The following is a 26,150-nucleotide window of genomic DNA, read 5'->3' on the forward strand; positions in this document are numbered from 1 at the left end:
TGATGGGTTTTCCAGTCCTGTGGGCATGCTCCACCTCAATCTTCCTGTGGTCCATCTTCAGTTTCTCCGAGATCATTTCACTCTCTTTGTCTTCAGATTCCATCCAGGTCTCATGTGGAGATTCTGCAATTCCATCCACAACCATGTTGTTCTGCCTTGATTGTCCCTCGAGTCTGATTTCTCAGTCATTGTTATCATGGATTCACACACAGATCTGATGTCCTCTCTCAATGACTTACAGATTACTGTCATCTTGTCATTCTACTGTTTCAACTCATTGAGCTGACCCGGAAGAACTGCAAACTGTTCTTCAGGTCCTGGACCTCTCTGGTCAGGTCGTCCATTCTTTTATTAGTTGAACTGAGCAGTATTCGGACAAAATACGAAGCTACTGTATATTCTTGTTGTAACACCTGATGGTAGAACTACTTTTGTTTGTTTAAAAGATCCTTCACCTGTGATAGTGAGACACCACTGTCCTCAATGGTGCTACTTTGGTCTTTGTTTGGGCAGGGCAAGTCACAGGGAAGATTGAACAAAAATAACAGCAGGGATCTAGACAGCCACAAACCTGGGACAATCTGTGATCCCTGCCACAATGGCTAACCACGTCACGGGCTGCGTTCAAGCTCTCAAGAAAACTAGCAGCTAGGCTAGCTCCTACACCAAATAGCTTCTCAGACCCGGCCTTGGTCGGCGGGATCACTGGACTGAGAGTAGCAGGGGGAAGATTCCCGGTGTCTGTGAAGCCCGTCATTTGGTGCAACGCAGACCCAGTAGCGAGCGTTTCCACTACAAAGTAATGTTAGGATATATCAGTTATCCTATAAGAGCTTTTGTGCAGAACACACTACTGTGTTTCAGGTACCAAGCTTATGGTCATGTTGCAGCAGTATGAGGGAGATTCCTAGATGTGCAGAAGGGCATTGGACGAAGAAATGTGTAGTGTCGGTGAAAGAAGTTAACTATAGGGGTGCCCTTGTTGCTGGGGATCAGAAGTGTCCGGTGCGAGAGAGGCAGGTTGAGGTTGCCAGCGTCAGAGTTGTACAGAAGATGTCGTATACTGAGGCAGTGAAGAAAGTAGAGGAAGATGGGTTGAGGGTGAGGTATCCTAAGAGGCTCCCGGTGAGTAGTAGACCTTTGCCAGTACGAATGAAATGCAATTCAGTAAAGTTGGCTTTTTAGAGTACATTGCCATGGTTATAATCTGTACTGCAGAAATTAAACATTCATCACAAAAATAGATGTTATGGTGGCAGCTGCAGAGAAGTACTTGGGTTTACAAGATTTTACTGCAGAGGAGTTACAGGGTGGGTTAAATGATAGTGTCCCGTCCTCCCTGGCTGTCGGTCAAGTAGTGTAACGGGGAGGTGTTTTTTTATGAATGTAAAGTAGACAGGGTCATTTTCATCATTTTCCCCTTTTCCCATTTTCATCACAGTGTAATGGATTTACACTCCAGTCCAATTGGTGGCGGAAATGCATATTTTTGGTAGAAGAAGGAGGAGGAGGCTCGTGGAAAAATGGCAGAATTGGATGCTGAGTTCGAATCAAGCAGCAGGTCAAGTAAATTTGGTGAAGATGAATGTTCTGAATGGACAGTAGTATTGAAAACTGGAACAAAAAGGAAATGATCTAAAATTGGAGTGGAGTGTGTGACTGATATTTTGATTCATTATATTTCTGAAGAACAGAGGAAGATTACAGTGGGCCTCAAAAGAATCCGGACAACAGAAGTTTTGTGTTTTGAACTTCGGAGTAGAGCACCTGTCAAAGGAGTAATCTCAGGGGTGATGACGGATGTTCAGGTTGAATACATGAAGAGAATTCCTGCCATGGTTGGTGCCCAGTGTCTGACCTGCTGGGTGAATGAAGAAAAAGAAGAAAGTCTGTCAGTCTTGTTGTTTTTTGATAAAGAGCAAATACCTACTCATGTGAAACTTGGTTATGTAAGATACGGCGTAAGAGTTTTCGTCCCCAAACCACTGCAGTGTAAGAATTGTAAAAGGATTTCGCCATGTTTCAAGTGTGTGCAGACGAACAGAGTATACTGAAGAACGATGTGTAGAACGACAACAGTGTTGCAATTCTGGTGGGGATCATGATTCTGAGCTCCCGGAGTGCCCTGTAGGAGATTAAAGTGGCAAAAGTTAGAGCAGTCTAGCGAATCTCCTATGCAGGGGCGAAGAAAAGAATTGAGAAAACAAGTGATGGTAGTGAAGATATGGTAGTGGATACACCACAGCCTGTAGTAAATGTTTGCTTCCAGACAAAAGATACCATGTGTGGATTTTGTTGTGTTCATTGCCACAGTGATAAACTGTACAGCACAAGTCTCAAAGAAGTCTAAGAAACTGGACATTATTGTGGCTGCAGCAGAAAAGTTTTTGTGGACTCAGATCGGGTGTATTTTTTACCGGAAAATTTGTTCAAATTATTTATGTATTTCTTTGGTCATTTTTTGGGTAGTTTGTTCAGTTTTGGTAGGAATCCTGTTTCCATCTCGCCTAGTAGGTGGTGGGATGCACATTAAATTGTGTGATCGCCAATATACCATAGAAGAAGACAAATAAGAGTTCTTTAGGCCTCTTGAGTAGGATTTTAAAGGGGCAATTGGGGAAATGGGGTGGTGTTTTTGAAATCATTATTATTATTTATATTCTTAGATAGGGCACATTTTTCCTTTCCCCCAATTGTATAGTACCTTATCACAAAAATGTAGGCAGACCGTGAACGGCCAAACACTCCAGTCAGTACAGTAGGTGGCGGTGTATTGGATGCGATCCAACAACACAATCCCAAAGAAGAAGAAGGGTTCTTTGACGCAACTACGTGGGATTATTTTAAATAGGACAAGATGGCCGAGGTTAGCGGGCTGAGGAAACGGAATCATTTCGAACAAAACCGCAAAAGACATGTCTTTGACGAAGGTAATTTTCAATTTAAGGAGAATACGTGGAACTGGATAGTAATATTGAGACTGACTGTTACATGAACCTCGTTCGGCGTGCCGTAACCTCCAGTAGCCAAGCTCGTAACGTATGTGTTTACTTTTACAGGGACCCAACCAGTGAAGGGTTTAACGTTTTTGTGTAGTTAATTTCGCTGGCTAATTCTCGCCCGTCAGCCCTTACTCTCACCTGGCCGGGTCTGTCATTTTCGGACCGCGAGTGTTGCCCGCTGTTGAGTTGCGTCTATCCCATGGTCCGTTCAATTCTGAATGCTGATTGGTTAAAACCGCATTCCAGCCGGTGTCTCTTCCACAAGTTACCACCGGCTAAATCTATGACATTAAAATGCCTATACTCTATTCCATCTAAGTGACTAAGCAATCCACTGTCTCATAAACCCAGCCAGGCAATTTATCAACTTAATCTCTACTATAAAAAACATCTAGACATTATCTCGCATTTTTTTAGGCTAACATTTGGTTTTCAACAGATTGCTGTCGGTCTCAACATTTGCAACATTGTTTCAATATTCAAATTGGAGTTCCAGCTGTCCCATAGTAATGAACGAGTTGGGATGAGAGACGGGTCGGCAGCTTTTCTCAGCCAGTCGAAATCATGAATCAACATAATTTTTATGGACATATACAAATAACTATCAATAGAAAACAACAGGTAAAACGAACCGACGTGCAGCTAGTTTAAAGTCTTTCCAGCTTCAGTTTGAAGTGATTGTGTGAGCTGTGTTGTTGGTTAGCTCCTCTGAACAAGTGTCCTGACGAGAGAGCACATTTTCAATGCCAGGTGAAATCGCGCATCATTAGTTCATTGTTATGGCTGTATCCACATAAATGTCATTAGAAAACAGCTTATGCAAATGCGACTACTTCAATGTTATTCTGGCACAGTTTGACGTGACTAAGTTAACCATAGTTGGCTAGCTAGCATGCAAGGGATAAGAACGTTGCCAGCCAGTATGGCATTCATACTATTTCATCCTACAACAAGATAGTCCCGACACAAATGTAGGGTTGCTACCAAAGCCGACTGGTCGTTCGTTCTATCGGTTCGGTTGCCATATACTCGATCCAGTCGTTCAGTCTTTTTTGTTCTGCATCTATGGACGCGAACGAGTCGTACATAACGTTTTCAATTAAAATATGTAAATCATTATTTAAATATGTTGGTGACCCAGTTGGATAATGCCCTGGAAGCTGGTGCTTTGAGGATATATTGGCACAGTTTGCGTTGTGCCTAAGAACAACCCTTAGCCGTGGTATATTGGCCATATACCAGACCCCCTCGTACCTTATTGCTTAAATAACACAGTATATTGGCACTGTAGAATTCAATAGCTTTAGTTCATTCTTACACGTGTTTGAGTTGCTTTTTAAAGCAAAGGTCGAATTGAGCGGATGTCGTCAACCTTCTTTTCAAAGTGGTTTACAAAGTTGTCCGCAGGGGAGGATTAAGGAGGGAGGAGAAGGTGGAAACAGTTTCCTAGTGTTAGAGGAAGAAGCTTGACATTTATTGATAGAATTGGCTTTAGCAGAAGAGAAGGTAGAGGAGGGTGTGAAAGGATGATGGGTCCTCTGGAAGTTTAGTTTTCCTCCATTTTCGGTCTGCTACCCGCGCATCCCTGTTGTGTAAGCTGGCAATGAGTCACTCAGCCATGGCGTAGATGGGCAGAGCCAAGCCGGCCAGGAGGAAAGGGGACAGGAGGAGTCATAGGATGTGGAAAGGGAGGAGAGTTTGGTCGAGGCAGAATCAGGAGAAGGATTTAGCAGACTTAGCGGCGGCACATGTTTGAACTCTCATTTTTTGATTTAGACAACCAGGAACTGCTTATTGTTTTAACGTTAGCTAAGAACTTCAACTTTCTGGCTTTTCCTTGAAACCAATATTCCACTTTTGGAATAGCGTTTTTGTCTTCTTGCAGATGAACTGAAACCCCCCAAACCCAGTTAGACAACTAGGCCTAATGTTAATATATCGAAAAGAAAACTCTTTGCTCCTGTGGTTTTGCATGCCCATTCTGCATCCTTGCATCAGACTCTAGGAACGAACAACACCAGATGCTTTTTCTCTCCCTCTGTCAGGTCAGGTGCAACAGCCATCATCAACTCTATTGTAATGTGATATAGGCTAGCTATGTGTAGCCTTCCATTTCCTCAGCTGGCCTAGTCTTGGTTTCACATGGGGAAATTCCCTTGCACCTCTACCCAACACCCCTAGCTAACATCTCTCACTGAACAACAGTTGCAATCTGGTACAATTATTTGGGTAATAATGTTGTTTCTGGAATGTTAATGTATACAGAAATCAGTCGACAGGAAATTGGAAGGTGTTATTTTTGACATCACTTTAGTAATGGGGGTCTTTCAAATCCTTTAGCTTTGTGACATGACTCTTGTATCAGTGCAAAATACAGCTGGGTTTGTTTGTGTGGCAATAGTTAACACTCAGTGGTGCTGCACTTTGTCCTTGGTGTGCAGATCCCTTGTTGCAGTTTAACATTTGCCCTGCTTGACTCCGGTCCAGAGAGGGAGTCATCTCTTGGAGTTGGCACCAGTCCGCAGTGTCATGACGAAGGAGAGGAGGGACAGAGTAAAGAGAGCTGTTTCAGATGTAGATCTAGACTGGCTTCATACATGGCCTGCCAGAGACCCGGATCAGGGCTTTTTCAGATGCAACAGGAGAGAACTGTGGCAAGATAAGGAATGATAAATAAGCCTGCCAATTTTAGATCTGGCTCTGTTTTCGCCAAGGATGAGGGGATTGGACTTCCCAGCCCAGTCCCTGCAGAATAGTCTCTCGGTCTCTCTCCTATGGCACCACTGCCACTTAATTTTGCTGACTACTGCTTCATATTCCCTGCTTTGCTGGACACTTGCATAGAGGGGCCTATGTGTGGGTTATGGTCTATTTTACACTGGACTGATGTTGGATGTTTAGTACAGATATCTATATGTGAGTAAAGTTAGGAGCAGTCTGGCCACGAGTTACAGTAGATTACTGTTTTACCCGAATTTAACACAGGGACTCTTCCATTTCCTGTCCTGACCTGCTAATATGCGCGTGTTGCAGCTTATCATTATTTGGACTGGTGTGAACTTCACGTCTGCCCATGTGGGGGAGATTCTGAGGTGTCAGGAGCTGGGGGTATTTAAAGTCGTCTTTAGTGTCACTGCGGCTAAAAAGGAACTCTGGCATTGATGTCTGTGACATGGATGTCCGTCTAGATGTAGAATAAATTCATAACCTGTCTTGTTGTGATTTTGTTTACTTAAACTTATTTTTTGGTAGTGTTTATCTAGCAGTCTCAAACCCACAGTGAATTATGTCTGTTGACAGACCAGACAGTCATTATACCAGAATCAGCAGGATGCCTCTCCAGTGTAAGCTCTGCTCCGGAGAATGCTGTCCTGTTCTCTCATACCTTCTGTTCGGCAACCCCTCTCCTGGCATCAGCCATAGAGCCCAGTCAGCCCACTGTTGTTTGCCGTCGGCAGACAACAACCTTGCGGCAAGCCCTCACCTGCCTTAGACCAAATTCTCACTCTGAGTTTTCGTACGAAGTGTTTCTTTGATATGTTGAAGTCACATGTCTTGTAGGACTGTCAGTTAAGGAAGGAAATGTCATAATGGGGAGAATAAGGTTTTTCCTTTGAATCTTCTTGGTGTTGTGAACCATACCTCTCCAAGGGTCTCCTTGACACAACTGTTTTTGGTTGATAGCAGTTTTTGGTTGATACTTGTCATACCAGTTCCCAGGGTGTCTGTCTAGTGTGATGGGGAGGGACATCTCTGATGTAGAGGACATTTCCCACACCTGGAGGGGAACGCCTACCTTTAGACACCCTTTCATCGAAAGATTAAAAGACCAAACAAAGCTTTTTGATTAATTTTAATTATTTTGTGATGTTGAGCTCATTGATGTCATAGCCCAATAAATCATTGTATTTGTGACATGCTTGGTAAACAACAGGTGTGGACTAACAGTGAAATACCTACAGGCTTGGACATAGAAAAGAGGCTACTGCACAGTGTAGATTCTATAGACATTGACCCACATATAACCCATTTGTAGGCCTAGTACTTCATCTCATAATACCACTGGCTTTTGTCCCCCTTTCTCAGATATGTTTCCTAATACCCAAGTGTGTGCACTGCAGGCCTGTGGCAATGTACTGGCGTTATGCTAGAGGTTGACACAGGAGTGCAAATTCGTTCCTGTCCTGTACCGTTTTTTTTTCACGTACAGTTATATAACCCCGGAACATTCCGGTCCCATCCCAATAAAAATCACTCGCGTCCCATGTTCATTTTTAATGCTCAGAAATCAGAAATAACTTCCTCCATTAGCTACTGGCCTGTCTGTCCCGGCTCTGTGGCCGCATAGCGTTAGCAGAAACCAATACTGTTCTCAGGGCAAGCCTGGTTGTAGCTGGATTCACCTAGTCAATCTGTCATGGAAAGAGCAGGTGTTCCTAATGTTTTGTACACTCGGTGTATAGTAGGCTCTTTTTTATATGTATATATATTTTATTAAATGCTCCACACAATACATGCTATTCCTCTCCTGTCCCAAACTTGACTAAGAACTTCCCACCTATTCCTGCTGGAATCCCGCAGGACTTGTAAGACCCGCTGGAGTCCTGTTCTCTTGTCAACCTCTGCAGCAGGCAACAAATATCATGGCCAGGAACTGTCATGGAATGGCCTATAATATGTACAATGCCTGATGGAAGTTCAGATGCTGGAATCCTCTAAGATGATAAGAATATTGGTAATTTTTTTTGAAGAGGACCCTGACACTCCTCTGTATTGTCCTTGTGATGTGTAAAGTTTGAGTCGCACCATGTGCACTCTCTCCCTGCTCTTAAGGTCATGACACCGTGTCCTATTCTCTCTCTCAGGTGCGGGTGGTGTGGAAGATGTTCCTCTGTCCCTGCCAGATCGGAAGCCTCCTCCCAGGATGGCGCCTCGGGCAGAGGCAGATAGCGAGACAGACGAGGAGTGGGAACAGGCCCCAGAGCTGACTGCTGCCTATCAGAGTCCCGTCAAGGAGCAACCTGTAGAAGAGGAGAAGGCTCGGCCCATCCAGATTGTCCTGGCTCACGAAGACGACCACAAATTTGAGCTGGACACAGCGGCTCTGGAGAAGCTCTTACTGCAGGAGGATGTCAGAGACCTTAATGTGGTGGTGGTGTCAGTGGCTGGGGCCTTCCGTAAGGGCAAGTCCTTCCTGCTGGATTTCATGCTCCGATACATGCTCAACCAGGTGAGAACAGGTGCACATATACAGTGCCTTGAGAAAATATTCAAACCGCTTGACTTTTTCAACATTTTGTTATTACAGCCTGAATTTAAAATGTTTTAAATAGAAGAAAAAATTGGCACTCTACACACAATATCCCATAATATAATGTATTATTATATATAAAGCTGTATTGTCTTCAGTCAATAAGTATTCAACCCCTTTGTTATGGCCAGCCTAAATAAGTTCAGGAGTAAAAATGTGCTAAATAAGTTGCATGCAATAATAGGGTTTAACCTGATTTTTGAATGACTCTGTACCCCACACACTTATCTGTAAGGTCCCTCAATCGAGCAGTGAATTTCAAAAACAGATTCAAGCACAAAGACCAGGGAGGTTTTCCAATGCCTTGCAAAGAAGGGCACCTATTGGTAAATGGGTTAAAAAAAGGCCCTTTGAGCATGGTGAAGTTATTAATTACACTTTGGATGGTGTATCAATACACCCAGTCATTACAAAGATATAGGCGTCCTTTCTAACTCAGTTGCCGGAAAGGAAGAAAGCTTCTCAGGGATTTCACCTTGAGGCCAATGGTGACTTTAAAACCGCTACAGAGTTTAATACCTGTGATGGGGCAAATCAACACATCACTGAGTACCACTGTTCATATTTTCAAGCATGGTGGTGGCTGCATCATGTTATGGGTATGCTTGTCATTGGCCAGGACTAGGGAGTTTTTATATATTAGAGTAAAGTAGAGGAAAATGTTGTTATCCACTTTCCAACATACAATGGGAGACAAATTCACCTTTCAGCAGGGCAATAACCTAAAACGCAAGGACAAATCTACACTGTTGTTGCATACCAAGACAACGTTGAATGTTCCAGAGTGGCCTAGTTACAGTTTAGACTGATGATCTATGGCAAGACTTGATAATTGCTGTCTAACAATGATTAACAACCAACCAACAACCATGATTAACAACCCAGAGACTCCCAGCTGTAATCGCTGCCAAAGGTGATTAACATGTATTGACTCGGGGTTGAATGCTTATCTAATCAAGATATGCGTTTTATTTTTCATAAGTGTACCACATTTTATTTTACTTTGACAGAGTATTTTGTGTAGATCTTTTTTTTTTTTTTTAAGGAAAAATAATTTAATCAATTGTCCTTTCTGAAGGCACTGTACCTACAGTACAGACAATTCACTACAAAATACTGATATTTCTCTGAATCATTCATTGGGCAGATCTGGTTGAATGAAGGTTTTGCTGCGCTAAAAGGAAGAACCAATTGAACTGTCTGTTAGCTGGAAAAACTGTGTGGTTAAAAGCACTTTCTGGCAGCATCAACATCAACAATCTATTATCACGTCATTAACACACCCCTGGGTGTAGGGTTAATTCTAAGGTGTTGAGTAACGCTGCTAACCTTTTCAGGGTAAATCTCTGGGTTGTCGGTTCAGTACTAACATTTGTAAAGCAGTTTGGAGATCCTGAATAAACCCTGTATTAGTCTTGGATTCCCAGATGAATTATCCACCTACTGACCTGATTGTGTTACCTGGCTGATTTTACATAATGTCCTCCATCTAGGGGTTGATGAAACAGGAAGTCTGCTAATGGCTCTAAATGGATGTTAGTAGTTATTCTTTCCTTTGGGATTCATTTAGTAAGTGTGAAATTCCTTCAGGACATTTTATTTTTAGCCAAATGCATTTTCCATTCTTCGATTGCTAGATAATTATCCTTGTCTTCAGGTCATTTCACATACTGTAGTTCAAAAGCAATTTGTCTCATTACCATTCCTTTAGCTGAAATATGAATTTCTCTGCCAGTTTCTGGGACAAGAGCTTCCCAAGGGAAGGGCATACATTACCAAGGCCGCATCACTACCTTCCAGTGCAACCTTCTAATCAGCCTCCAGGGGTTATGTTAATGTGTCCACTGTCAAGGATTTGGCTTAAACCATGTGTCGAAATATTGTTTTTTTTGTTTTTACTTTGAAATATTTATGTAGCTATAGGCCTAGATTTGGGAATGTCTGGTGTTTTCTCAGCACTGAATAAACATGGATGTATAATCAATATTTCTACCGATGACTTGAATCTGAGGGAGAGAGTGAGGAAGAGGAGTCAGTCAGTCATGCCCTCCATCAGGACAGCCAAGCAGCAGCCAGCGATTGCAGGGCCAGTATCACTTTACAGACCACAAAGTGTTATTATAGGTCTGGAAGCTTGGGAAAGCTTTATCTTATATAGTTATAGCTGCCTCAAACTCATTCTCACTGTGTAGTCTGCTGCTAGTTTCCCTGCCTGCCTGGGTCTGTTGTTCCTCAAGGTCTGTCACTAGTGAGCAATGAATTGAAATTTCTGTTTGTTTTTTTAAGCAACCAATTGACCAATGTCTCTTCAATTATTTGAATTCCATTGTGTTTTCCTGTGAGCTCAATGCGCACATCAGTTTCTCTAAAGATACATCTGATCCAGCCTGAACTTTGCGATGTTGTAGTTTCCAACAGGCCAATATTCTACATAGTTTAGCACACACAACGTGGTAATTAACTACAATGACCATAATCCATTGCACATATCCTTGTCCGGTCTTTTACTTTGCATGGTATCTCTATCTGAGAACTCCAAAATAGTGATTTTTGTTAGACAAAATAGGCAGCAGCACTATAGAGCTGAGATGATGACTTGGAATTAAGTAATAAAGTCATTAAATAAAAAATGTAATACACACACCTGAAATATTTTATTAAAGTTGTGACATAAATGATGTTTATTAAAATAAGTGGTTAATAAGTGAAAAGCATTAATGGGAAGTCACTACTGTTATTAATGGTTTTATTCTGTGTTACTGAACTTCAAAAAGCACTATCTGACCCACTGAATGATCTGAGGACAGATGCATAGGAGAAGTAAACGAGGTTACAGTGGGGTCAGAGGAGCAGTGATTGCTAGTGTTCTGAGAGACGATACACTCCATCGCCTTTATGGTCAGGTATTCAGGATTGCTCTGATTGTGTTGCCTAAGTTCTTTCACAGCAACAACTCCAGTCCCGAAAAAACAAGGAACTTCAGAGATTGAGTATTCCCCCCATGTTAGTCTCCAGCGGGTTATACCCTTTAGATATCTTTGTAATTATGTCCCAGGCAGGTGCTATTTTGGGGTCTTGGTCTGGCCAACCTAATTTTCCTCCTGGTGCTGATCACTCTCTTTTACAGCCTAGAATTTGAACACTCCATTCCAGCAGAGAAGTCTGCTCTTCTGTGTGTGTGTGGCAGTTTGACTGACTGACTGGACTGTTTGGTTAATGTCCTCAGAGGGAGGAGACAGAACTAAAGCTTGTTATCTGAAGCCTGTCTTGTTTAATAGCGCCGTTGTATCCTTGTTTAATAGCGCTGTTGTATCCTTGTTTAATAGCGCTGTTGTATACTTGTTTAATAGCGCCGTTGTATCCTTGTTTAATAGCGCCGTTGTATACTTGTTTAATAGTGCCGTTGTATCCTTGTTTAATAGCGCCGTTGTATCCTTGTTTAATAGCGCCGTTGTATCCTTGTTTAATAGCGCTGTTGTATACTTGTTTAATAGCGCCGTTGTATCCTTGTTTAATAGCGCCGTTGTATACTTGTTTAATAGCGCCGTTGTATCCTTGTTTAATAGCGCCGTTGTATCCTTGTTTAATAGCGCCGTTGTATACTTGTTTAATAGCGCCGTGCTATCCTTGTTTAATAGCGCCGTGCTATCCTTGTTTAATAGCGCCGTGCTATCCTTGTTTAATAGCGCCGTGCTATCCTTGTTTAATAGCGCCGTGCTATCCTTGTTTAATAGCGCCGTGGTAGCCTAGTGGTTAGAACGTTGGGCCAGTAACCGAAAGGTTGCTAGATCGAATCCCCGAGCTGACAAGGTAAAAATCTGTCATTCTGCCCCTGAACAAGGCAGTTAACCCACTGTTCTTAGGCCATCATTGAAAATAAGAATTTGTTCCTAACTGGCTTGCCCAGTTAAATATAAAATTGTTTAATAGCGCCGTAGAATCCTTGTTTAATAGCACTTGATTATTATCTCTGTATTAGCACTGCTGCAGGATGTGTATTTTAATAGCTATGTGAGATCTATCACCACCAGGCATGGTTAGGTTAAGCTACTCTTCTGCTTCGGAACGCTGCCAGTAGACAGAGCCAGGGTCACTTGCTAAGTAATACCTTTTAGGCATGAAATATATCATACTATTTTGTATAATTAGGCCACGCTCTCCCTGGAATTAAGACCAGCCCCGTAGGCCACGCTCTCCCTGGAATTAAGACCAGCCCCGTAGGCCACGCTCTCCCTGGAATTAAGACCAGCCCTGTAATGAAGTAGTAGAGTAATGCGCGCACACTTCTAACGGGCTTGTTTTCACAACATTAGCTCATATCCTATTAAAGGTGTTCTTCAGACTTAAGTTTCTTTGTATTTTTTACTGCCTACACTGAAATGAGTCTGACATGATGTTGCGTTTGGCATAGGCTGTGTAAAATTACCTTGATCTCAGGACACCAGTGGTTTGAATGTGATACCACAGGGACCTCCAGTGGTAGTAAGTTGCAAATGCATGTAAGAAATAGCAGTATGCCTATTCCTTCCTTTGATTACTGTTGGACTCTTTCCACATTGCCCATATGAAACACACACTTGCCTACGGGAATCAATAACTTGTTTCCTATACTGACCACTCACTCACTCTCTGTCTTGGTACCCCCCTCTCCTGTCACAGCAGCAGGAGCAGTCAGAATCGTGGGTTGGGGCTGATGATGAGCCGCTGACAGGGTTCAGCTGGAGAGGAGGCTGTGAGAGGGAGACCACAGGGATCCAGGTCTGGAGTCAGGTGTTTGTGGTCAACAAGCCAGATGGGAGCAAGGTGAGCCCTACTCTGTGACACACACACTGTTATTAACATTGAGAGGAACACCACAGTGGCACAGTTGTGTTTTGTGTATGATCTTATGTCCATCCCTGCTGCTCATACTGGCTGTACTGTCTTCAAGTGGATTTCCATCATGTTAGTGAGCTAAAGGTGACCTGTAATATCCTAACCCTTGACAGGTTGCTGTTCTGCTAGTGGATACACAAGGAGCCTTCGACAGCCAGTCTACCATAAAGGACTGTGCAACGGTTTTTGCCTTGAGCACCATGACCAGCTCTGTACAGGTGAGTCTATGATGGATCTGACTGAGTTCTCACTGTTTGATTACATACCCATAAAGGTGCACACATTGTGCCAGTTGAGTTAATGGTGTGTTGTGGATGGAAAGGGCTGGTTGATGTCAAGAACTGGCCTACGTACAAAGGATATTTCATGGTCTAATTCTTTCCAGGTGTATAACTTGTCCCAGAATATTCAGGAGGATGATCTTCAGCATCTCCAGGTATACACACTATTCCGCCCCATCTTAATGAATACATTAGACATTTGTTGGTGTGTTTGAAAACAATATTAAGGCTAACATTGTATTTTCTCTATCTGTTTAGCTCTTCACAGAATACGGCCGGCTTGCTTTGGAGGAAATCTATCTAAAACCCTTCCAGGTGTGTTACTGTCCTGAAATGGATATTGTTTCTTCTATATTCAACATGCGAAGTTTGGATGTGCACATTTGTCCTCCCTGAGCACATTCTCTCAGTAACCCTGTCTGTGTTGTGTTCCAGTCTCTCATGTTCCTCATCAGAGACTGGAGCTATCCATATGAGCACAACTATGGACTGGAGGGAGGTAAACGCTTTCTAGAGAAGAGACTGCAGGTAGGTCTGGAGAAGAGAATGGGGCCCATGATGGATCATTTAGAATGGGCTCCTCCATATTTAAACCTAGTATCTAGTCCAGTGTGGAGTCTGTCATTTGCAACCGCACCATGCAATGCACCCTGGACTGAAGAGGCAGACAAATAGGATACATGTGTCCTTTGTTAAATTACACATTTCTTGTGGTAGAATATCGCAAAAATATGATCGGTGGCTAATTCGAGAGAAGACAACCTCCCGTGTTATGACATTGGCCAGTATTGAACTCTCACATATGATGATTGACGTTTTTGCGATCTAAAAGTCGTATTCCTTTCAACTTCCAGTGTTGTGAGAGCGGCTTCATCACAATGCTACGTCAAATGAATGCGTCCGCTCGGTGTTTGAGATCAATTGACACTCTTTACCATGGCACTTTGAGATCTATCTTAAACTGCAAAACCCTTACGCAGCACTGCACTTTGTATACCAGGGTTGGCTGGCCTTCTCTAGTCACTCGTAGGCTCAGTCACTGGTATACTTTTATTTACAAAGCCATTTTGGGTTTACTACCTTTTTTATTTGTGCATTTTATTGTTTAGAAATGTCTCTTCGTTCGCTGGACTTTATCCTGCTAACGGTTCCAAATGTCCGAACTGAATTTGGTAAAAGGGCTTTTATGTCCTCTGCGCCATCGTCTTGGAACGCCTTACAAAATACTTTTAAACTGGAAGAACTTGTCTCGCTTGGTGTTTTTAAATCAATGATGAAGGATTTTGAGGCTGATTCCCTGACCTGTCAATGTTTTTAATTTGCTGTTTTATGCTCTTGTGAATTCAATGGTTTTTACTCGATTCAAATTTTATTTGTCACATACACATGGTTAGCAGATGTTAATGCGAGTGTAGCGAAATGCTTGTGCTTCTAGTTCCGACAATGCAGTAATAACCAACAAGTAATCTAGGTAACAATTCCAAAACTACTACCTTATCGACACAAGTGTAAGGGGATAAAGAATATGTACATAAAGATATATGAATGAGTGATGATACAGAGCGGCATGGGCAAGATACAGTAGATGGTATTGAGTGCAGTATATACACATGAGATGAGTATGTAAACAAAGTGGCATAGTTAAAGTGGCTAGTGATACATGTATTACATAAAGATGCAGTAGATGATATAGAGTACAGTATATGCATATACTTATGAGATGAATAATGTAGGGTATGTAAACATTATATTAGGTAGCATTGTTTAAAGTGGCTAGTGATATATTTTACATTTCCCATCAATTCCCATTATTAAAGTGGCTGGAGTTGAGTCAGTGTGTTGGCAGCAGCCACTCAATGTTAGTGGTGGCTGTTTAATAGTCTGATGGCCTTGAGATACAAGCTGTTTTTCAGTCTCTCGGTCCCTGCTTTGATGCACCTGTACTGACCTCACCTTCTGGATGATAGCGGGGTGAACAGGCAGTGGCTCGGGTGGTTGTTGTTCTTGATGATCTTTATGGCCTTCCTGTGACATCGGGTGGTGTAGGTGTCCTGGAGGGCAGGTAGTTTGCCCCCAGTGATGCGTTGTGCAGACCTCACTACCCTCTGGAGAGCCTTACAGTTGTGGGCGGAGCAGCCCGACAGGATGCTCTCGATTGTGCATCTGTAGAAGTTTGTGAGTGCTTTAGGTGACAAGCCGAATTTCTTCAGCCTCCTGAGGTTGAAGAGGCGCTGCTCCGCCTTCTTCACGATGCTGTCTGTGTGGGTGGACCAATTCAGTTTGTCTGTGATGTGTACCCCGAGGAACTTAACTTACTACCCTCTCCACTACTGTTCCATCGATGTGGATAGGGGGGTGCTCCCTCTGCTGTTTCCTGAAGTCCACAATCATCTCCTTTGTTTTGTTGAGTGTGAGGTTATTTTCCTGACACCACACTCCGAGGGCCCTCACCTCCTCCCTGTAGGCCGTCTCGTCGTTGTTGGTAATCAAGCCTACCACTGTTGTGTCGTCCGCAAACTTGATGATTGAGTTGGAGGCGTGCGTGGCCACGCAGTCGTGGGTGAACAGGGAGTACAGGAGAGGGCTCAAAACGCACCCTTGTGGGGCCCCAGTGTTGAGGATCAGCGGGGTGGAGATGTTGTTGCCTACCCTCACCACCTGGGGGCGGCCCGTTAGGAAGTCCAGTACCCAGTTGCACAGGGCGGGGTCGAGACCCAGGGTCTTGAGCTTGATGACGAGTTTGGAGGGCACTATGGTGTTAAATGCCGAGCTGTAGTCGATGAACAGCATTGTCACATAGGTATTCCTCTTGTCCAGATGGGTTAGGGCAGTGTGGTTGAGATTGCATCGTCTGTGGACCTATTTAGTCCGCATGTTTTAGTTGCGGGCCGTGTCAGTGGCACTGTTTTGTCCTCCAAGCGGGCAAAAAAGTTATTTAGTCTGCCTGGGAGCAAGACATCCTGGTCCGTGACGGGGCTGGTTTTCTTTCTGTAATCCGTGATTGACTGTAGACCCTGCCACATACCTCTTGTGTCTGAGCCGTTGAATTGAGATTCTACTTTGTCTCTATACTGACGCTTAGCTTGTTTGATTGCCTTGCGGAGGGAATAGTTACACTGTTTGTATTCGGTCATGTTTCCGGTCACCTTGCCCTGATTAAAAGCAGTGGTTCGCGCTTTCAGTTTCACGCGAATGCTGCCATCAATCCATGGTTTCTGGTTTGGGAATGTTTTAATCTTTGCTATGGGAACGACATCTTCAACGCACATTCTAATGAACTCGCTCACCGAATCAGCGTATTCGTCAATGTTGTTGTCTGACGCAATACGAAACATATCCCAGTCCACGTGATGGAAGCAGTCTTGGAGTGTGGAGTCAGCTTGGTCTGACCAGCGTTGGACAGACCTCAGCGTGGGAGCCTCTTGTTTTAGTTTCTGCCTGTAGGCAGGGATCAGCAAAATGGAGTCGTGGTCAGCTTTTCCGAAAGGGGGGCGGGGCAGGGCCTTATATGCATGTGTGGATTACTTGTAGTTTTTCGTGTTGTCTGTCTGTATTTTTTATGTAATGACTTGGTGCTGCCTATCTTGGCCAGGGCGCTCTTGAAAAATAGATTTTAATCTCAATGAGCCCTTCCTGGTTAAATAAAGGTTAAATAAAATAAAAAATACCAGCCGAATAACTCCGATACACATTAAATGACCAAGGGAATTGATAGACCATCGCTCAGATGTACAAAAGCAATATAACAATCAAAATGGGTGAATCTTTACTTTGAGGCATTAGTAGAAGACAAGAAGGGTCCATCAAACGCATTTGCTTCTGACGTTTTCAAGCAGGATTCCTGATTATGGATGGTAATTTTCAGTAATCTATATAACCTGTCTGTAGTTTTCTGATCATATTGGGACTCCCTGATATATGTTGGTCTGGTTGTCATCTAATTCAAAATATTTTTTTTGTTCAAGGCTCCAACTCCCATGATTCCATTTGGCAAAACCACTCCCACCATCAGAAGTTGCAGCCATTGCACTCTTTCCAAATAGCCTATGTTTTCATGGTGAATTACTTGTAAACCTACATTTTTTTATTAGTTCCAGAAGGCCTACAGTGTTGGATAGTTGCTAAGGCTTTATTTGGCTGTTATTTTTTTACATTTTATTTCAGATGCAGCACTGTTAGCTACTTGGCTGGCTAGCATTGCTAATGTAGAGCAGGCTTCAATCATGAGACTAGGATTCCTTAGTGATTTGCCTGTAAATCTGTTTTAAGAGTCGCTAAGATTAAACTTGGCTCTAATAGCATGCTAGCTAACCAGCATCAGACACATTAACTTAATTTCATTTTTTTGTGTGTAATTCAGTTGATTGTTCATGCCATTGGTGACATACTCTTGGCCATGTAGTGTATGTGGACACCTGCTCGTCGAACATCTCATTCCAAAATCAAATCAGTGTATTTGTCACGTGCGCAGAATACAACAGGTGTAGTAGACCTTACAGTGAAATGCTTACTTACAGGCTCTAACCAATAGTGCAAAAAAGGTGTTAGGTGAACAATGGGTAAGTAAAGAAAGGCTACATACAGGTACCAGTTAGTCAGGCTGATGTACTATGTAGATATGGTAAAGTGACTATGCATATATGATGAACAGAGTAGCAGTAGTGTAAAAGAGGGGGTGGTGGGTGGCGGGACACAATGCAGATAGCCCGGTTAGCCAATGTGTGGGAGCACTGGTTGGTCGGCCCAATTGAGGTAGTATGTACATGAATGTATAGTTAAAGTTACTATGCATATATGATAAACAGAGTAGCAGCAGTGTAAAAAGAGGGGGGCGGGGGGGCACACAATGCAAAAAGTCCGGGTAGCCATTTGATTACCTGTTAAAGAGTCTAGTGGCTTGGGGGTAAAAACTGTTGAGAAGCCTTTTTCGTCCTAGACTTGGCACTCCGGTACCGCTTGACATGCAGTAGTAGAGAGAACAGTCTATGACTGGGGTGGCTGGGGTCTTTGACCATTTTTAGGGCCTTCCTCTGACACCGCCTAGTATAGAGGTCCTGGATGGTAGGCAGCTTACCCCCAGTGATGTACTGGGCCGTACGCACTACCCTCTGAAGTGCCTTGCGGTCAGAAGCCAAGCAATTGCCGTACCAGGCTGCTCTCGATGTTGCAGCTGTAGAACATTTTGAGGATCTCAGGACCCATGCCAAATCTTTTTAGTTGCCTGAGGAGGAATAGGCTTTGTCATGCCCTCTTCACGACTGTCTTAGTGTGTTTGGACCATTCTTGTTTGTTGATGTGGACACCGAGGAACTTGAAGCTCTCAACCTGCTCCACCACAGCCCAGTCTATGAGAATGGGGGCGTGCTCGGGCCTCCTTTTCTTGTCGTCCACAATCATCTTTTTTGTCTTGAATACGTTGGGGGAGAGGTTATTCTGGCACCACACAGCCTATAGGGAGGTCAGAGACCTGGCCATCTCGTCGTTGTCGGTGATCAGGCCTACCACTGTTGTCGTCTGCAAACTTAATGATGGTGTTGGAGTCATGCCTGGCCAAGCAGTCGTGGGTGAACGGGGAGTACAGGAGGGGACTGAGCACGCACCCCTGTGGAGCTTCAGTGTTGAGGATCAGCGTGGCAGATATGTTGCTACCTACCCTCACCACCTGGGGACGGCCCGTCATGGAGACGAAATGCACCCTGGGAATTGTAGTAGAAGAGGACAATGCAGAAACTTTTTAAATGACTGAAACGAGGATTGTGCAGTATGACTAACAAATGATAACATCATATTGTGTGATAAATCCTACAGTAGTACATATATACAAACAGCATAACTGATTATAAAGTGGCGGAATTGTCCTTTAAACTTGTGCTTTAGACAACAGACCAGTGTCTTGGATATTATGTAACAGCTGTGTGTGTTTTCTACAGGTGAAACAGAACCAGCACGAGGAACTGCAGACCGTGAGGAAACACATCCACTCCTGCTTCTCCAACATCGGTTGCTTCCTACTGCCCCACCCCGGCCTCAAAGTGGCCACCAACCCCATGTTTGACGGCAGATTAAAAGGTGAGGCCTCCCATTGCAGAGAATAATCCCTTCCACCCCCACCCTCCATACTATATACTAACCCCCTTGCACCCCCCTCATACTCCACTAACCCCCTTGCACCCCCTCATACTCCACTAACCCCCTTCCACTCATCCTCCATACTCAACTAACCCCCTTCCATCCCCCTCATACTCCACTAACCCCTTTCACTCATCCTCCATACTCCACTAACCCCCTTGCACCCCCTCATACTCCACTAACCCCTTCCACTCATCCTCCATACTCAACTAACCCCCTTCCATCCCCCTCATACTCCACTAACCCCTTTCACTCATCCTCCATACTCCACTAACCCCCTTTCACTCATCCTCCATACTCCACTAACCCCTTCCACTCATCCTCCATACTCCACTAACCCCCTTCCACTCATACTCTACTAACCCCTTCCACTCATCCTCCATACTCTACTAACCCCCTTTCCCCCTTCCACTCATCCTTTATATTCCACTAACCCCTCCCCCTCCACCAACCCGCTCCATACACTACTAACCTCCTTCCACCCCCTCCATAGTCTACTGACAACCCTTCATACTCTACCGACCGACCCCCCGCCAATACTTCACTTCCCTTCCACCTGACGTTATCCCATCCTCAGTGACTCCCAGACCCTTTTCTTAATACTGAGGTGGAGAGGCAGTTTAAGAAAATAGTTAACCCCTGGAGGAGACATTCTTGGGCTTTACTATGCTTCTGGCTGTGTTCTTTGTGTAGACATTGATGGTGACTTTAAGGAGGCACTGGGCAATCTGGTGCCCTTACTGCTGGCTCCTGAGAACCTGGTGGAGAAGGAGATTGGAGGGGCTAAAGTGACCTGCAGAGATCTAGTGGAGTACTTTAAGGTGAGCACTATGTTCTCCCATGGCTTATAAACTACTTTAAATGCCTGAAACTTCCTAGCTTCTCGTCACAACTGAAGTTATAGAAAACACATTTTCTCCACGGCTTCTTCTCAGGCCTATATAAAGATCTATCAAGGGGAGGAGCTTCCTCATCCTAAATCAATGTTACAGGTATGTACTGGTTTGATCCACATTGATAAGTTTTGAGCAAGCTTGTGGGGGTTCTCTTATCTTGCTCAAACCCTCTTTGTATTTGACTGTGCTCTGTTACCTAGGCAACGGCTGAAGCCAACAACCTTACAGCAGTTGCTGGAGGAAAAGACACTTACAGCAAAAGCATGGAAATGGTAGGTTTGTTCACCCCTGGCTTGTTACACGGACAATGTATAGTGCACTCTGACCCCTTCCCTTTTCCCACATTTTGCTACGTTACAGCCTTATTCTAAAATGGATTAAATAAAAACATTTCGTCATCTACACAAAATACCCCATAATGACAAATCAAAAACAGGTTTTTAGATTTTTTTGCAAATGTATAAAAATACAAAAACTGATACCTTATTTACCCCTTCCACCCGCTCCTCCATACTCACCCGAATGTATTCTGGCCACCCGAATGTATTCAGACCCTCGGAATTGAGCTCAGGTGCATCCTGTTTCCATTGATCATCCTTGAGATGTTTCTACAAATTGATTTGGAGTCCTCCTGTGGTAAATTCAATTGATTGGACATGATTTGGAAAGGCACACACCTGTCTTTATAAGGTCCCACAGTTGACAGTGCATGTCAGCAAAAACCGAGCCGTGAGGTCGAAGGAATTGTCGGTAGAGCTCCGGGACGGGATTGTAATCGAGGCACAGATCTGGAGAGAGGTACCAACAAATTTCTGCAGAATTTATGGTCCCCAAAAACAGTGGCCGCCTCCATTCTTAAATGGAAGAAGTTTAGAACCACTAAGACTCTTCATAGAGCTGGCCACCCGGTCAAACTGAGCAATCAGAGGAGAAGGACCTTGGTCAGGGAGGTGACCAAGACCCCGATGGTCACTGTGACAGAGCTCCAGAGGTCCTCTGTGGAGATAGGAGAACCTTCCAGAAGATCAACCATCTCTGTAGCACTCTAATCAGGCCTTTATGGTAGTGGCCAGACGGAAGCCACTCTTCAGTAAAAGACACATGACAGACCTGAGTTTATCAAAAGGCACCTAAAGACTCTCAGGCCATAAGAAACAATCTCTGGTCTGATTTAAACCATGATTTAACTCTTTGGCCTGAATTCCAAGCGTCACGTCTGGAGGAAGCCTGGCACAATCCCTACGGTGGTGGCAGCATAATACTGTGGGATGTTTTTCAGCGACAGGGACTGGGAGACTAGTCAGGATCGAGGGAAAGATGAACGGAGCAAAGTACAGAGATCCTTGATGAAAACCTGCTCCAAAGTGCCCAGGACTTCAGACTGGGGCAAAGGTTCACCTTCCAACAGGACAATGACCCTAAGCACACAGCCAAGACAACGCAGGAGTGGCTTCAGGACAAGTCTTTGAATGTCCTTGAGTAGCCCAGCCAGAGCCCGGACTTGAACCCGATCAAACATCTCTGGAGAGACCTGAAAATAGCTGTGCAGCCACGCTCCCCATCCAACCTGACAGATCTTGTGAGGATCTGCAGATAAGAATGGGAGAAACTTCCCAAATACAGGTGTGCCAAGCTTGTAGCCTCATACCCAGACTCTGCTGTAATCGTTTCCAAAGGTGCTTCAACAAAGTACTTAGTAAAGGGTCTGAATACTGGAACTGTGATTAGTTTGTGAATAATACATTTGCAAAAATGCCTAAACCTGTTTTTGCTTTGTCATTATGGGGTATTGTTTGTAGATTGGGGGGGGCAATTTAATCCATTTTAGCATAAGGGTGTATTGTAACAATATTTGGGGAAAATGAGTGGGTCTGAGTACTTTCCAAATGCACTGTATCTACACACATTCCAAGCAGATTGGTTTACTATTGCTGTTGTACTCACGCACACTACATGTTTAATGTTTTTAAATGTATGTGAACTGTAAAGTCTTGTCTAATGTATTTTTTGTTATGTTGGACCCCAGTAAGACTAGCTGTTGCTATTGGGGATCCTAATAAAATACAAATTGTCATAATACAAATGTAACCAATGAGGTCATTCGTAGAGGTAATATTTTTGCCACTAGTCTTTGTTAGTCGGTGTAGTAATCTATTTCGTTTGTGAAATGTGGTGTTTCCCTGCTAGGTGTGTGGAGGGGACAAGCCCTACATCGCCCCTGCAGACTTGGAACGCTGCCACGAGGAGTTCAAGGAGTGCTCGGTGCGTCAGTTCCGCTCTGTGAAGAAGATGGGAGGGGAGGACTTCTGCAAGAAATACCAGGAGCAGCTGGAGGGTGAGCTGGATGAGGCCTACTCCAACTTCCATAAGCACAACGAGGGCAAGAACATCTTCTACGCTGCACGCACACCCGCCACGCTCTTCGTTGTCATGTTCACCACCTACATCGTCTCAGGGCTGACCGGCTTCATTGGAATGAACACTATTGCCGTGCTGGCCAACCTGGTCATGGGCGTGGCTCTCATAACTCTCTGCATGTGGGCCTACGTCAAATACTCAGGGGAGTTCAGAGATGTGGGCACCATCATAGACCTGTTGGCAGAGACACTCTGGGAACAGGTGGGTGCTGATATGTCTGTGGATAAAGGTGTTTTGTGTTTTCATCGATTTTTCTATTAAGGATAGAAGTATGGATGCAGGAAGTATATGTTTATTTAGCATGTGTGACTCAAAGCCATGTGAAGCTGAGAATTTTTCATGTTCTCCACTGTCGTCTGTGATGTTGATTCCTTCCCCTCAGAGTCCAGATTTCTAGTGGCCCTCTAGTTCCCCATCAGCCCTGAACTCAATCGCATTATCCTTCACCAGCCCTATCCAATGAGCTACCAGCCTTTTTCCTTTACCATCCAATCAGCCTGCCTGATCTGTTCTTCTTTTAATCTGATCTTGCTCTCCTCTCCGCCTCAGATGACTGCCAGAAAGGTGAGGTGGAGGTTTCTCTTCCTGCCTATGTTCCTGGTTCAGTGCACTGTTTTCTGTCTTTGTTTGGTTGTTTCCCTGATTTTTGCCGCTCTTCTCTGCTAATTCTTCACCTCCCATGTCTCCAGGTGCTTTCCAAACTCTTTGAGTTGGCCAGGAGTCGAATCACGGGGCACTCTTTCCTACCATCAGCAGCAACGCAGAGAAAGAGACTCTCCTCAAACAACAATGACAAGAAGACTCAATAACGTTTCTGGCTAGCTGCTTGGCTCTTTATTTCCAAATGCATCTGCAGTCCACTCTTGTCATTCCTTGTGACATATGGGGCTGGTCTTAATTACAGGGAGGTTGTGTTTGCCTAGTTCAGTCTACATGTAGAATATGCAGGTTGGCACTCCCTAATCTTCTGATTGTAATCACAGCAGGCCCACTGGAATTGGCCTACTGACTAGTCTTAAATCATCTCAACAATTTTATTTTTTAATCCATTTGTTCATTTGCCATTCTGCTCTTGTCATTCCTTGTGGCCTATGGTCTTTTTGTCATTACAGGGAGGTTGTGGCCGGTCTTAATTACAGGCAGGTTGTGTCTGCGTAGTTCACTCTGTTCCATGTAGAATGCAGGTTGGCACTCTCCCTACTCTTCTGATTGTAATCACAGCAGGCCAACTGGAATTGGCCTACTGACTATTCTTAAATCATCTACAATTTTCATAGATTTGTTTTAGCCATTTGTTCAATTGCCATGATTGGAGTTTAGTTTTTGCGATGTTTCTATTCGTTTTAAATGATCATGCGTGTTTTCAGTCTGTGTTGGACAGAATCTCTTCTCCCTCAATTTGTCCTCATGTTTTCATTTCTATTGATTTGATGTCTTGTCCCTTTGTGCTCTCCTCTTCCCTCCTCTCCAGGTGTTGAAGCCACTGAGTGCGCAATATATGGAGGATAACGTTAGACAGACTGTGGTTAACTCCATCAGAGCCAGTCTGACGGAACAAGCCACACAGCACGCAAAATTAAAGTCACACTGACCCCTCCTCCTGCTATTACTCTACCATCCACTCACCCCACCCCTTCATTCAGTGCTAAATCCTAGGACTGTGGCACTGTGCAAACCAAAGTTTACCCTGCACAGGCCCAGCCAGCCTCCCTGTCTGCTGTAGTGGCCTGTCTTACTGCTGGCTACTCTACTCTTGGATCCCCCTGTTGGAAGCTGGACAATCAGCGGGTTAAGTAGTTAAGTAGTTGTTGCCGGTCTGCTCTCACCTTTACCACAATTTGACTGATTCACACTCAACCCCCCCCCCCCCCATACACAACTATGTCAGGATTTTAAATTATGAAGAGTTGTTAGGTTTGCTGACCCGGTTTTAGTGTTGTCATATTAAGCAGATTGCACTTGCTTGGTTTCAAGGTTAATTCAGGGACTCACAGCTCTTTGGTGTGCCATTGGATGCAAGATGAACTGTCTGCATAGTCATGCATACTATAGCCTAGCCAGTGTTCCTACCCTCTCTCCTGATACTGTTTGGTTAACAGGGGTGGATTTTGAAGTCCTTTGAGCCTCTTTAGTTGTTTTAAGATACTGATGTTTAATCTTGCTTTAGTGTCTACCTACCAGTGTTATCTACTGCATGGTATTAGACAAACACAGCATAGCACTATAATAGGCCCTAGAGCTCAATCTATTGTGCTTAGCAGGGGATTGTAATTCAGACAGTTTCATTAATTTGCCTTTCTTGAAAACCCACAGGACAGTGGGAGTGATCAATGGTATTGCACATCTAGTTTTTCTTGTCAATACAGCACTAATGATATCAGTTAGGTCAACGCTTTTGTACCAATTCCATCCACAACTGTCTCGCCTAGGAACGCGGCAGTTGTTACAGTTCATTTAAAAAAATAGGGAATGATGTATGACACATTTTACACTTTGTATAAATTCTATAGTGTTGGCGGGGTGTTTTTTGTTGTTGATTGGCCTAGTGTGGTTTAAGGAATGTTTTGTGATTGGTCTTAGTTGCATCTTTTTCTGTGATCTACTATACCGGTACGTAAACAAACTCTAGGCTAGAGCATTTAGATTCCACCCCGGACAAAGCTTTCTGGAATTTGATGAGTGGGTCGGGATTGTCTTTTTAAATCACTTCCTGTAATTTATTTTTCAATAAACAAGTACATTGACCTTATTGATTAAAATCTATAATCTACTGTTGACTCCTTTTGTTTATTGGAACAAGGGCAAAACCATCACGGCTTGCTCCCGCAGTATTCAACAATATAGATGTCAATACAGTGGGTATAAAGCTTCAATTTTATAGCTTAAGTCACACTGGTAGTTCAATATCAAAGTCAGATTTGTTGTAATAACCACCATAACTGTTTCTTGTCTTCCCAGTTTACTAGACACATGGCATCATAAGCCAGTTAAGGTTGGTCTGTGGAGATGGAGACCCCTCCCCCAATACATTCATTACCGGGATCCTCAGCCCGTTTCAGTGCATGGTTTAACTACCACGATCTTGTATGAAACGTGTGTGTATGCAGTAAGAGTAGCCAGAGAGCGTTATCCCAAGACCCTGAAAAGGGATGTCCTTGTCCAGGCTGACGGTAGGATTGTCACACATCCTCTGTAATGGAGCGGAGATGAAGTTAGTCAGTTGCTGCTGCACAGGGTA

The 26,150-nt window shown here is 43.8% G+C and overlaps 1 protein-coding gene across 8 annotated transcripts; it reads left to right on the forward strand.

Annotated features, from left to right (window-relative positions):
• The first annotated feature begins 2,822 nt into the window (after positions 1 to 2,822).
• On the forward strand, positions 2,823 to 25,683 carry LOC115135001 (atlastin-2-like). Of its 8 annotated transcripts, none has more exons than XR_003864426.2 (14): positions 2,823 to 2,930; positions 7,868 to 8,232; positions 12,973 to 13,116; positions 13,302 to 13,406; positions 13,574 to 13,624; positions 13,728 to 13,784; positions 13,905 to 13,997; positions 19,400 to 19,538; positions 20,292 to 20,419; positions 20,534 to 20,590; positions 20,695 to 20,766; positions 22,682 to 23,113; positions 24,025 to 24,096; positions 24,384 to 24,468. XR_003864426.2 is itself a non-coding variant. In XM_029669159.2 (14 exons), the coding sequence occupies exons 1-14, from the start codon at positions 2,858 to 2,860 to the stop codon at positions 23,719 to 23,721; spliced, it is 1,851 nt and encodes a 616-aa protein (XP_029525019.2). In that variant the 5' UTR covers positions 2,823 to 2,857; the 3' UTR covers positions 23,722 to 24,476. The 8 variants fall into 8 exon arrangements, 6 of the variants coding, with proteins under 6 accessions (XP_029525019.2, XP_029525020.2, XP_029525022.1 ...); XR_003864427.2 differs by lacking the exons at positions 24,025 to 24,096; positions 24,384 to 24,468 and adding exons at positions 23,295 to 23,476; positions 23,602 to 23,676; XM_029669159.2 differs by adding an exon at positions 23,462 to 23,476 and having other exon boundaries at positions 23,602 to 24,476.
• The last annotated feature ends 467 nt before the right edge of the window (positions 25,684 to 26,150 follow it).

This window comes from Oncorhynchus nerka, linkage group LG10 (assembly GCF_034236695.1).
Source record: "Oncorhynchus nerka isolate Pitt River linkage group LG10, Oner_Uvic_2.0, whole genome shotgun sequence".
NCBI lineage: Eukaryota > Metazoa > Chordata > Actinopteri > Salmoniformes > Salmonidae > Oncorhynchus > Oncorhynchus nerka.

Coding starts and splice junctions, on each gene's coding strand:
- LOC115135001 (XM_029669159.2), top strand. CDS start 2,858: ATGGCCGAGGTTAGCGGGCTGAGGAAACGGAATCATTTCGAACAAAAC. Junction 13,117..13,301: donor ACAAGCCAGATGGGAGCAAG/GTGAGCCCTACT, acceptor AACCCTTGACAG/GTTGCTGTTCTGCTAGTGGA. Junction 20,591..20,694: donor ATCCTAAATCAATGTTACAG/GTATGTACTGGT, acceptor TCTGTTACCTAG/GCAACGGCTGAAGCCAACAA.